Source organism: Babylonia areolata, chromosome 1 (genome assembly GCF_041734735.1).
Source record: "Babylonia areolata isolate BAREFJ2019XMU chromosome 1, ASM4173473v1, whole genome shotgun sequence".
NCBI lineage: Eukaryota > Metazoa > Mollusca > Gastropoda > Neogastropoda > Buccinidae > Babylonia > Babylonia areolata.
In genome coordinates this window covers 90,578,142-90,592,365 of record NC_134876.1, presented here as the reverse complement: position 1 = coordinate 90,592,365, position 14,224 = coordinate 90,578,142, and the positions used below count along the sequence as shown (strand labels likewise).

The window sequence follows — 14,224 nt, the reverse complement described above, 5'->3', positions numbered from 1 at the left end:
TGATAGTCAGTCGTGTCCGACTATGACCATCAGAACAGCAGAGGAGGCAACTGCTGTTCCGACTATTTGGGCTTGAATTTGATTATAGTGGAGAGTGTCTTGCCCAAGTTACATCCCCACTCTCTCAGCCAAGAGGGTTTTAGGACAGTCGGCGTTGGGGTGGTTCCCAAAGGCCAACTAGCACACAAGGCTGCAGCACTAAGAGCCAGTGCAATTTTGCCTCCAAGTTTGAGAGTCATAGTCCTTCACAAAAGACTAAGCTGTAAATGATTTCCCATTGACTGGAGGAACCATTGATAATACAGCTCTCACTTTGCTGTTGGCCCAAATGTAAACTTATTTGATACAAGCAAACGGATGTACTCATATGATGTAACAAATCTAAGAGAGAACGCAAGAATGCAGGAAGTTTCACTGTTAGCCGCGCGAAATTTGGCCAAGCAGAGCAAACCAATAGGCCTAGTTTGCATCAGTTTGACATGGTACAGTATATGACACCAAATATACAATGTTGTTGTTTTTTTCATCCAGCCCTTGAAAGAACAGGAAAAAATGAAAGATGACATACCCCCAATACCCCCTAAAAAGGACAGACGGAGAGAGAGAGAACGAAAGAATGAAGGAAAGACCACGTAGACAGGCAGATAAAGAGAGAGAGAGAGAAGGGGTGGTGGTGGTGATATTAAATACATAATTATCAATTTGGGGCAAAGAAGTTGAAAAGACCAAGGATCCTTGTTTCTGTGCCTTTGCTTTTAATACAACATGCACAGTGGGTCTTACCACTTACCATTTACCACCACCACCGCCCTTAATACACACACACACACACACACACACACACACAAACAGTACACACACACACACTACACAGATGCATACGCAGATGCACGGGTAAGCATCTGTAGCACTAGCATGTGGAGACCAATAAACACCCATCAGAGCCAGCAGCAAAGCTTTACTGTTATGCATGGTAACACGAGTGTGTATGTAGCGAGACATGGACAGAGACAAGTTTACACGACACGAAAAAAACAGGGACGGAAATAATATAGCCTGAACAAGATATGGTGCCTGCCAGCCAGCCTCCCTGGCGGCGACGGAAACACTGATCAGTGATAGCCACACCTGAAACCTGATGCCAAATCTATACACTGCCTCCCTCGGCCCTCCACTGTCAGGCATGTCTGGCCTCGAACACTGCTGCTGCTGCTGCTGTTGCTGCTGCTGTTGCTGCTGCTGCTGCTGCTGCTGCTGTTGCTGCTGCTGCTGCTGTTGCTGCTGCTGTTGCTGCTGCTGCTGCTGTTGCTGCTGCTGATGATGATGATGATGTTAATGATGATGATAAATTTGTATTCGTATTTGTATTTCTTTTTATCACAACAGATTTCTCTGTGTGAAATTCGGGCTGCTCTCCCCAGGGAGAGCACGTCGCTATACTACTGTGCCACCCTTTTTTGTATTTTTTCCTGCGTGCAGATTTATTTGTTTTTCCTATCGAAGTGGATTTTTCTACATAATTTTGCCAGGAACAACCCTTCTGTTGCCGTGGGTTCTTTTACGTGCGCTAAGTGCATGCTGCACATGGTGCATGCTGCACACATATAATGTGAGTGTATGTTGCACACATATAATGTGTCGATAAATCTCTTGCTGTGCCCTTAGTCCGTATAAGAGGAAGGAGAAATATGACCTTTCTCCTCTCTTCTCCCACCCTCTCCTGGGCTGTCCCCTCCAACACCACCTATTTTTTACCCAGTTATCTCTTTCTGTCACTTTAACTCCCCCCATCCCCAGATATACATAAATATATACAGGTGCAACAGCCAATTAGCTTAGAGCATTTGGTTGTCTCTGAGAGTCTTGGGTTCCAATCCTGATCATGGCACCTGGTGGGTTAAAAGTGAAGATTTCTTCTTCTTCTTTTTTTTCCAGATCTCCCATGACAACTAATGTGCAAATTCTGTTGGTGCCTGAACCCCCTTCATGTGCGTAGTCATGCAGATCATCAAGCATGCACGTTAAAGATCCGGTAATTGATGTACCAGTCCGGTGGGTTAATCAAGGAGACACTAACATACCCAGCATGCACATACCCCTAAAATAAAGTATGACTGCCTGCATAGCGGGGCAAAAGTGGTCATACCAGTGAAAGCCAATTATTACATCTCTCTCTCTCTCTCTCTCCCTCTCACTCTCTCTCTGTGTTTATATATAGATAGATAGATATCTAAATATACATACAGATATATCTATATATCATGAGTGACCATGGAAGATGCAGCCAATGAATGCAAAAGAATGTAATAGATAAGTAGATGGACTGCCAACGCTGTGACCGCAGCAGACGAACGTACGTGTGGCTGTGGACACTCGGAATTAGCAGCATGGGAGTAATGTCACTGAAACGGTGTTAATGTAAGGGGCAGCAAAATAAAAGAAAAGAATTATAGCAAAAAATAAGAGAAAAACAAAATGAATAAACAACACTCAGTAGTTTTGATGTTGTTGGGATTGCAGCCGTGTATGTACAAAAGATAAAAGAATTCTTTATTTTCTCTAAAACAGAACTTGTTAACACACACCCCTTCACAAGTATTGTCCTTTGTTGAATTGCTCATTCGTATTCACTCTCTATGTTTCTCTCATATTGTCTCTCAGTTATGTATGATCAGAACATCGTCTTTGTGATGTCCACATTCCCCGTTTCATAAAATTTATCTGATATTAATATTCCCCTTCAAGATAGGGTTTGGCACAGATGAATAAACCATTCTCTCACTCACTCACTCACTCATTCATTCACACTCTCTCAAACACATATGCTTATGCCCACAACCACCCACACACCCACACTAACACACACACACACACACACACACACTGCTGGCTTAGAGCAAGCCACCCTGACAGACCATTTCGGGCTGATGTTCCACACAGCATACACTGTACTGAAGAAGAGGCCTAGCCAGGACATGCACAGAAATCGGTGCTCCCTCACATCTTTCCCCTGCCAATTTTGATCACCCTCCTTTCTTCCATCCTTACCACAAACGCTTAGCTTTAAGAGCACCATTACACTGCAATACTTGAGAGGCAATGAGATGAGGAGACGTGGGGAGTGGAGGGGTCTGGCCTGGTGCGGGAGAAGGGGTAGGGACTAAGGGAGGAAGCAAAAGAGAGAGAGAGGTGGGTGGAGGGAGGGGGCGGAGTTGTGAACAAATGATCGGTGGGGCATCAAATATAAGCCAGCAACACAATAACAGTATTCCAATTTTCCCCGAACCACCACCACCACAGCCTGCTACGAGCAATTAGGTTACAGCAAGTCAACGGCACCACCCCTCCCCCTCCCACCTTTCCTCCCCATTAGTGGTGACGTCGAACTTCAATGACCTATGACATTCACCCTCACTGGCTAGCAGATGTCACGGCCGACGCCATCTTCTCAATGCACAGTCGGAGACCTTGGCCGGAATATCACGCAAGACGAACCCAAGCCGACACGTCGGGGTCGCTGGGGATTTCCTCGTGGACGGAGCAGATGCTGGGAGGCTGAACAGTGGAGGAGGATGTTGGGTGCTCCGCTCCATTATTCATCAGCAACCTGATGCAAGGCTGATCGCACACGGCTGTTAGCTAATTAGCGGCGTGATGTCTAAACTGCCACCTCTGAGCCCCCTCTCTCGCTGGATGGTGAAAGGGAGAACCGGGGGTTAATTCTAAACACAACATCCACAGGGACGTCATCAGGCCTAGGCTCCCCCCCCCCCCCAACCCCCACCCACTATCTGAACACTTGCTCCTGTTTGAATGAGAGAGAGAAAGTGAGAGAGAGAGAGAGACAGACAGACAGACAGACAGATAGAGAAACAGAAACAGAGAGACAGAGAAGAGGGATGAGAGAGAGAGAGAGAAACATTGTAATGCGGTTGCCGTCTGGTGTCACTCGGGACACGGTGACAGGGAAAGAAACCATCTGCCCTCACAACTGATACCTCTGGGTGAGCATGAAATGTTTCCGTAAAATCATTTCACACTTTTTTTCAACTCGAATAGAGACTGATGTATTCGTGTTACTGAACACACACACACACACACACACACACACACACACTGTGTGAAAGGGCCTTAACTTGGCTAGATTCAGTCTTTTTGAACAGCATTTTGGACTTCTTCCGATAACAGATGTTTACGTATGCTCACAGTGTATGCATGTGTGTGTTAATGAGAGGAGGTGGATGTGTGGAGAGGGTGGGAAGGGACACGAACGCTGTGTCAAAGGCCATCTGTGCCTGTGGCCCAAGTTCGTGGTAAGTGGACATGGGCATACCGTATCTGAAACCCCATCCCCACCCCCCTTTTTTCTTTTCTTTTTTCCTTTTTTTAAGGCATTGCCTCCACTCTTGATCTCCCCATCTTTAGTCAAGAACACCGCTAAATTACAACCACAGAAGACAACGATGCCCCACTAAACCCATGGAGCATTTGGTCACACGCAACACACGCTGGCAACAATCCCACAAAAAAAAATCATTCAACAGGTCACGGTCAGTGCTTTCCCCCTCCGCCACCCAACCTCCTTCCTCTCCGTCATGTCATCACTTGCCCAATAACGGTCCGTGTTTAACTGCCCCTGCAGATCACAACTGGGCTGGGAGGGCATCGGGTATCCCGGTCCATTAACACTTTCTGCCCCTTCCTCCCGTCCTTTCTGAACTGAAGGTAGTCACGCCACGCGTGCCTAATGCCAGAGACAGCGGCCATGCCAGCTCTGGCCTGTCAAAGGGATGTAGCCATGCTGATGGATGTCTCCGTACCGTGGTGGCAGGGAGGCAGGGCTGGGCTACCCGACACCCAGAACGGCACTCAGGTTCCATTAGCCACCGCCCTCTGCTAACGGCCAGTCAATGCTCCTCCGTGTCCGCTCATTTTTCACCTGCATCTGCTGTCCTTCATTTGTTTGGGGGAGGGGGGGGGGGTTGTACGTGGGGTGAAGAGAGAGAGACAGAGAGAGAGAGAGAGAAAGAGAGAAATCGCGTAATGCAGCTGCCTTCTGGCATCATTGGCGACACTAAGTCATGGACAGAAACCATCTGCCAACAGAATCAATGCCACTGGGCGTGCATGGAAAATGTCCTGAAGTTTCCAATGATACAACTGCACTATTTGAACATAATTCAACGCTGAACACCCTGCCCCTCTCCCTTCACACACACACACACACATACACAAATTGTAAAGTTTTGCTGCCTCTGGAGAGAACTGGTTTCTGCCTGCCAAAGATGCTCACTCCTACATGTATCAGCATACAAAGTGTGCATAAACGTTTGTGTCAGGGAGGAGGAGGGGAGCGTGTTGAGAATGATAGTGAATACGACCACCATCTGCAAAGTACAACGTGCCCAAGGCACTGAAAACAAAGCCAGGACACAGGCAGATAACTATTGTGTTGGGCATAGTCCCGTAGTTGTATCCATTGCCTCCTCTCTGTCTCGGTCTTTGTCCTTCTCTGTCCTTCTCGTGCTGTCTGTCTGTCTGTCTCTCCCTTCATTTAACACACAGGTAAAAAAAAAAAATATTTATAAAAAAAAACCCAATGAAAGACTGATAACCACTGAACCGCTGCTGTACTTGTCAGCATGCAAAAACCTGTTAACCAGGACCCCTCAACAATGATTCAACACACCACAATCAGAGCATTCAGCCCCCCTCCCCCCTCCTTTTTTTTTTTAAACCCCTGCTCTCATTCCTCACCATCATACCATCCTTTCCACTCTGACCGTCAGAGCTATCGCAGCTTGTGCAGATCCCAATTTGGGGGCATCAAGTGTCACAGTCCATTATCACTCTTTTTTACCGCTTCCTCCCACCCCGCTCTAAATCGACGGTTGTCACGGCATCCATGTCTGATGCCAGAGACTATGGCCCGCTCTTGGCTGTTGCTAACGACGAGAGCTTGGCCTGCTCTTGGTGAGGTCTTCGTGGTGCCTTGTTACATGCAGGGGAGGTGGGGATAGGGGGCGGGGGGTGAGTGGGCAGGGCTACCCGAGTACCAGCCAATGACCTGCATACTACACCGGTTATATACGTCTCAGTGCCACCAGCACAGTACCAAGTTCCATTTAAGCCACCACCATTTGCAGGCCACGGACTCTGCGGCCTATCAACCTTCCTCCTCCGATCGCGATCGATGTCCACATGTTTTCACCTTGATCTAGTTTCCTTTAATCTGTTTTCCCTTTTCCCAGGCAGACGGCGATTTTAGGAAAAATGTGTCGATAAATCTCTTGCTGTGTTCTTAGTCCGTATAAAAGGAAGGAGAAATGGAGAAATGAAAAGAAAAAGAAACTGAACAAGCAGTGGAAGGAGAAGAAGAAGAAAAGGAAGAAGAGGGGAATGGGTCTCAGTGATATACGCAAAAGAAATGTTCTCATTCTATTTCTCGCTCGCTATCACTCTCAATGTCCATTCAAACTCTCACTCACTCCTGCTCTCAATTTCCCTTCAACAAGCACACTTAAACAACAACACCAAGGAATACTTTCATAACGCCTGGACATCTACTAGTCGACGCCATTTTGACAACGTTAGCAAGGCATTCAAATGAACTTTGCACACTGCTCTCAAAACATTCCATATTCATCCCCTTTCCTGTCTGTCATATCATCATTTCCACAATGAAAGTCAAAGGCATTGCAGTTTCGGCACATCACCACTCAGTGGCATCAAGTGTCACAGTCCATTATCACTTTTACACAATAGTCCTTAGCCTAGTTAGAGCAAGGCCATCATCGTTTCTGAGCAACTGAATGCTGCATCATTTCCGAATTCCTTCAAGCTGTAATTCCTTACGAAATAAACAGATCAAACCTAAATTTGCCCTGACAAACAGTAAGACTGATGCTGGTCAGTGTGCTGAAATTATGTTCAGTTGATCGACTGACAGGCCTGTCGGAGAATTCTAAGCCACAGCAGGTGATGAGGGCATGCATGCAATGGCAGACTTGACACACAACCTACAGAACTTTGCACGCATCCCCAAACAATAAGGATAGATGACAGGACCGCGGTTGGTGGGGGCTTAAAACCTAGCATTCCCCACCATCCTGCTTCAGAACTAAAAGCCGAAGCTAGTAATAATAATAATAATAATGGTACTTATATAGCGCTGAATCTTGTGCAGAAACAAATCTAAGCACTTTCGCACCAGTCATTCTCACGCACGCATAACTCTAAAACTGGAGAAACTAAAGACAAGGAAGAGACAGGGAAGGGAGGCTATTTTGGGAAGAGGTGGGTTTTAAGGCCAGACATGAAAGAGCTAAGTGTGGAGACTTGACGAAGCGAGAGAGGAAGTTCATTCCAATTGCAAGGTCCAGAGACAGAGAAAGAACGGCGGCCAACAGTCGAGAGTTTGAATCTGGGTATGCGTAAGTGGAGTGGATCCGAAGCTGATCGTACTGAGCGAGATGGAGTGTAGAGGTGAAGGCAGCCACAGAGATAGGAAGGGGCTGATTTGTGAATACATTTGTAGCATAGAGTGCTGATCTTGTACTTTATTCGGTGTGAGACAGGGAGCCAGTGGAGATGTTGCAAAAGAAGAGTGATGTGCTCAGATCTTTTCTTTCTGAGGACGAGTCGGGCAGCTGAATTTTGTATGAGCTGAAGGGACTGAATGGATGAAGCAGGCAAACCAGACAATAGACTAGTGGTGAGGACATGCAGGAGAAACATTTGGAAAGGTTGAGAAATACAATGACACACAGATATACAACTGACTAAATCCTGTACACTTCCCACAAGCAGCCTAGCTGTCCCCACCAACCTGCTGGAGAACTCTTGGTGCAGGTGGTGAGGGCGCGCAGAAGTGTTGAGACATGTTGATACACAATGATGAAAGACAGACATACAACACTGTGAATCATGTTACTGTTCCCCCTAACGATGAAGGGCGGGGGAGGGGATGCTTAAGACCCAGCCAGCTGCACCAACCTGTTGGAGAACTCCGGGGACCCTTAAAACCTAGCCAGCCACACCAACCTGTTAGAGAACAGGGGACCCTTTAAACCTAGCCAGCCACACCTGCATGTTAGAGTACAACTCAAGGGACCCTTAAAACCTAGCCAGCCGTACCAACATGTTACAGAACTCAAGGGATCCTTAAAACCTAGCCAGCCGCATCAGCCTGTTAGAGAACTCAAGGGACCCTTAAAACCTAGCCAGCCATACCAACATGTTACATAACTCAAGGGATCCTTAAAACCTAGCCAGCCGCATCAGCCTGTTAGAGAACTCAAGAGACCCTTAAAACCTAGCCAGGGGACCCTTAAAACCTAGCCAGCCGCACCAACCTGTTAGAGAACTCGAAGTCGGAGCTGGTGGTAAGGACGTGCAGGGTGTTGGGGGAGTTGCGGCTGTACATGGGCTCGTCCTTCTTGCTGCTGTTGCCGTTGCCGCCGGAGGGCGGCGACACGTCGCTGGAGGAGAAGGTGCCGGGGACCATGACGGCGGTGGTGGCGGAAGCGGTGCTCCGCGCGGCGCCCGTGGCCATGGTGTCCGGGCAGGAGGCGTGAGGGGGCTGCATGTTACGTTCTAGAGTCATCCTCCCGGATTAGCCCCTCCTGGCTGCTGCTGCTGCTGCTCACGCTGATGCTGCTGCTCCTACCTGCCACACCACCTGCACGACAGTAATCATATGTGCATGGCATCACTCTCTGTGTTTGTTTCCTGCCTGCCTGTTTAAAACCCCACACTTCAAACCAGCTTTCCCCAAGACAACTCTTAACCCAGCGCAGCACTTGCAATGTCAACAGCGAATACTGAAGAAGTGGAATGAAAAGAGAAGACGGAGAGAGAGAGAGAGAGACAGAGAGAGAGAGAGAGAGAGAGAGAGAGAGAGAGAGAGAGAGTGACAGAGAGAGAGAGAGAGAGAGAGAGAGAGAGAGAGAGAGAAGCAGGTCAAATAATGAAAAATAAAATCAAAAGTTTACAGTAAAGGAAAAAAAACCCACACAAAACAACGACAACGGCATCAACTACAACGATAAGAATACGAATAATGATGATAATGGTGATGATGACGATGATGATGATGATACAGTAAAGGGATAAAAAAAACAAAAAAACACAAAGAACGACAACGATAAGAATACGAATAATAATGATGATGATCGTCATCTTCATCAGAAAAAAGAATTAATGCAATGGAATAACCAGGAGTTTTGTGGCAGAACCACCGCACTGCCTTCTGCTTTTCTCTATCAACACAGCAGCAAAAGTCATGACACTTCTGTCACTGTGTGGAGTACTTCCTGATAATGCAAGACAGTTTGCTTGGTGTCAATGTACTAGGCAACGGTAAACATAACGCATGGTATCAGTATCAGGACCATCAGTGTTGCAACTGTACAGTGAGAGATGCTGACACACAGACTTTGTGTGTGTGTGTGTGTGTGTGTGTGTGTGTGTGTGTGTGTGTGTGTGTGTGTGTGTGTGTGTGAGCGTGTGTGTGAGTGTGTGTGAGCGCGTGCGTGCGTGCGTGTGCGTGTGTGTATGCAAGCGTGTGTGCACAAGATGTGCGTGTGCATGCGTGCGTGTATGGGTGGGGGGTACATCTATCTGTCTGCCTTCCTGTCACCATGTATATATATGTATGCCTGTGTTGTGAACAGAAGAAGGATAAATTTACTTCAACATTACTCACTCACATGTCCCTTTTACTTACATGTTGTTTTCACTATCTCTCAAGAACTAGTTTTTAACTGCTCCTCTCTTGACCTCGAAATTGAAAATGGACAGAAAAGATCAGGTAAGTCTAGTTTGAACAGATAACAGGTCCAAAAGGACTTCGGCCTATAAGAACACAGAACTCTTCTAACACACACACACACACACACACACACTCTCTCTCTCTCTCTCTCTCTCTCTCTCTCTCAACTGAAATGAACCCTATGTGTTTCTTCAATAAAACATATTCAAAACATCTTCATCATCATCATCATCATCATCATCTCTCTCTCTCTCTCAACTCCCCATTGAAACGAACCTTATGTGTTTCCTCAATAAAACATCAAAACATCATCATCATCATCATCATCTCTCTCTCTCTCTCTCTCTCTCTCTCTCTCCAACCCACCCACCCTTCACCATCCTCCCCATAACACATACGGAAAGCTCTCAAACTCATGCAGGCATCTCACGCAAGGGCCTCATTGTGAAGAGTTTTACGACTGACGTCAAGAGAGGAGATGGCGATGAGAACTCTGCCTCCCACACTGCACTACCTGCAGCTTCCAATCAATAATTCAATGGTCTTGCATCATAGATCAGCACGTGACCACGCTCCTTTCTGCAGCTCTCTCTCTCTCTCTCTCTCTCTCTCAACTTCTCCATGGTAGGGCTGAGTGCATGTTTGTGGATGTCTTCATCCACATAAATGATAAATATACACGCGTACACGCTCGCATACACACATGCACAAACACAAATGCACACACACACACACATGCACGCACGCACACACACTTTGATGGAATGCGTGAGTGAGTGATGGTAGACAAATGATGAGTTCGTGTCCGTGGTGACAGTTTCCATGCAGTTTTATATAATCAAGGTTTGGTAACTGTGCAAGCGTCTGCGTCTTTGTGTTTCATTTACATTAACACGCATATAATCTCAGTCCATGAATTGTTTTTTTTAAAGTAAAGCTATGGGTTCTGAGCTCTCTGCGCCGATCAACGCATACGGCAGAACGTACAGTGTTAATGCTGGCAGGTGGTGTAGATAGCATAAAGCACTACAATGCGCTAGTCTGCGGAGCGCACTCGTCTGTGCGTCTGTCGGTCTGTCACTGCGTCTGCCTGTGTCATCATGTCGTTTGCGTAGGTGTATGCACTGTAAACAACAACAGCAACCGGCACTGAACTAAATAAACACAAGTCAAGCACTTCTCAATTAGCAGAGCGGACGAACATCCAGCCATATTCATTATGACTAAGTAACAACTCATACCCATGTTCAGGAAGATAAAAAAAAAAATAAATAAAACATATAAAAAAACCCAACTAAAGCGCGCTTTCTGATTCTGTCCACAAACACACACACACACACACACACACACACACACACACACACACACACACACCAAAGCCATGTAATGAAAACAAAGAGGAGAGCGAACAATAATTCCAGAACTAAATCTGATCGATGCACTCTGGAGATCTATTTTTAACTCACCCAGTCTGTCAAGTAACAATCGCGACTGCCCAGATTCAGATTCAGATACACACACACACACACACACACACACACACACAAACAAACACACACTGGCACACACACACACACACACACACACACAAAATGGCACACACACACACACACCTGTAAACACAGCAACGCCTGGTTTGTTTACAAACAAGGGAGCTCGGGTGAATACAGCTCTCGCATGCTGAAATCGGAATTCGATCACTTGACCAGGCCTTCCCATTGTCCCTGTAAACCTCACTTTCCCCCATCTCTCTCTCTCTCTCTCCTCGGTGTGTACAGGTGCCTGTTTCCCCCCTTTCTTCTACCATCTTCTTGCCCCCCCCCCCCTCCACTCTGTTCCCTCCCTCCTGTCTCTTTCTCATCCCTCCATCTTGCTCCCCAACTCTTCCTCTTCCCTCATGCTCTCCACTCTCTCCCTTTCACTCCCTATCTCTTTGTCTCTCCCATCTCTGCCCATCTCCACAATATCTTCCCTCCCTGGTAGCTCTTTCCCTCTGCCTGTCTCTTTCTCTCGACCTCATTCCCCGCCTGTTTCTCTTCTTCCCTTCCTTCGCCCATCTTCTCGTCCCTCCAGCCCCTACTCCCTCAAATTCCCCAATCTTTCTCCCCCTCTCTCTTTCCCCACCCACTCCCCATCTCTTTCTCTTCCACCTCTCTGTCTCTCCCTCCACCCTCCACAAAATTATTTCCAACCAGAACTGGCAAAATACATATATGAATACTTTAAAGTTCGCAGTCCATAACTATGTCTTATGGAATATCCTGCATGTGCTCACAACTTATTGCTTTTACTTTCTGTTTGCTTGTTGTGTTTAGTTTATAGTGTCCATACTTTCTATGATGGTTTTACGACAATTAAATGAGTTCCGAGTTCTGAGTTCTGAGTTCTCTCTCTCAGGTTACTGTTAGCTTCCCTTTTCTGGTATCATCAGTGATGTACCACAGTAAAGGAAGCCATACATACACACATGGCAAAGCGGAGGGACGGTTTGTGCAGGCAGCTTAGCTGCCCGGGGTGGTGAGTGTATCATGGTGAGAGTCAGTGTTCGATGAATAATGGATGGTGTTCACCGCTGGGGAGCCAGACGTGGGATCTGCTGCCCACCCCCCACCCCCCTTTCCCCCAACCTCAATCCCATTTGCTAGGGCGACACGACAGCCTTTTCCACTACAATACAGAAACGGAATCAAGGGGGAGTCAGACAACCCGTTCGATCCTCCCACCTTCTTCCTCAGGCTCCCAACGCGCACGCATGCACACACGCAAGCATATACACGCGCGCGTACATGCACACTAACACACAGAAACACATGCAAACATGCGCGCACACAAAAAGTGTTTTTCATTTAAACAAGTACGCCCGCACATTTTCCAAACGAACCAGAACACACACACACTGACGCTGAAGCTGAGCACATGCAATTGCACACAATACACACGTGCTGAGCGCAACACACACAAGCGCGCGCGCGCGCGCACACACACACACACACACACACACAGAGGGAGACGGGAAGGACAACCATGAGGATGGAGGGCGGGGGCATGGGGAAGGAACAGAAAGCCTATTCACGAGGAAGCCTGTTCTCGAGGAACGATGAAAAGGAAAGTTGTGTGGGTGGGGAAAGGGGTGTCAGACAGGAGTGAGCGAGTGGAGAAAGAGAACAAACACGTGTTTTCACACACGTAATTACACACACGCACGCACATAATGACAGAAAATACTGCACACAATCCACAACATGCTATCTGAGCACAACATACACGACATGTTATCTGAGCACAACATCCACGATGCACAACATACACGACATGCTATCTGAGCACGATATCTGAGCACAACATACACGACATGCTATCTGAGCACGATATCTGAGCACAACATACACGAAGCACAACATACACGACATGTATCTTAGCACGACATACTATCTGAGCACAACATACATGATGCACAACATACACGACATGCTATCTGAGCACAACATACCCGCATGCACGCGCGCTTGTGTCAACACACACACACACACATCCATCCACCCACCCACCCATCTACACAGTGCTCATTACAACCCCTCCCCTCCTTCCTGTAGAAGCAACACACCCCCATCCGGATACCCATCCATTCGGTGCTTTTGGTGATTTCCTGTGGCACTCAACCTTCACACACTCAGCCTGAACAAAAGGCATGCAGCGAAGGGAACAGCAGGCAGTCGCTGCGGCCGACAGGAGAAAGACAGAGAGAGAGAGAGAGAGAGAGAGACTGTGTTTCGATACCACTGAATGTTTGATGCTGTCGCTGATTGTAGTCATCATTTCAAAGCAAGAGCTGTGGGCTTCCACCACGATAACTGTCTGTCTGTCTGTCTCATCGATCTTTGCCCCAGACTTGGCCAGGCCTGCTAGATCTGATTCGAGTTCTTTCTCTTTTTTTTCTTCTTTTTTTTATCTGTGTGTGTGTGTGTGTGTGAGTGTGAGTGTGTGTGTGTGTGTGTGTGTGTGTGTACATGTTCGCGCGCGTGTGTGCGTGCTTCTGTGTGTGAGAGTATGTATGTATGTGAGTTATGCTTTTGCATGTGTATGTATGTGTGAGAGAGAGATAGAAAGAGAGGGTGAGTACCGTGTGTGTGTGTGTATGTGTGTGTGTGTGTGTGTGTGCGTGAAAGAAAGAGTAAGCGCGCGAGCGCTTGCAGGTGCGTGTCTGTGCAGATGATCAATGTCAATTATTAAGTGAAGCCTCCAGAGGCAGACGTGGCCGAGAACTAACCACACTGACAACTTTACCGGCCACTGTTCTCAAAAAGATGGCTGCTTCAGATAAGACCTCCGCTCACCGCAGTTGGGACTGTTGGAGACAGAGTGTGAAGTCCTGGGACTCTGAAAAGAAGAGAGACAGGCCGACTGATAAAAGATATGCGAATATTTGGAGTGTACACAGGCGTCGAGGAAGGC

General features: G+C 47.3%; 1 protein-coding gene across 1 annotated transcript in view; it reads right to left on the bottom strand.

Moving 5' to 3' along the window:
• LOC143294152 (mitogen-activated protein kinase kinase kinase 13-like) overlaps nt 1–14,224 on the bottom strand; it is a 64,158-nt gene that overhangs the window by 20,657 nt on the left and 29,277 nt on the right. Inside the window, exon 2 of the mRNA XM_076605587.1 lies at nt 8,355–8,680. Within this exon, the coding sequence (XP_076461702.1) occupies nt 8,355–8,605 (251 nt within the window). The 5' untranslated portion in view covers nt 8,606–8,680. The remainder of the gene's footprint in view (nt 1–8,354; nt 8,681–14,224) is intronic.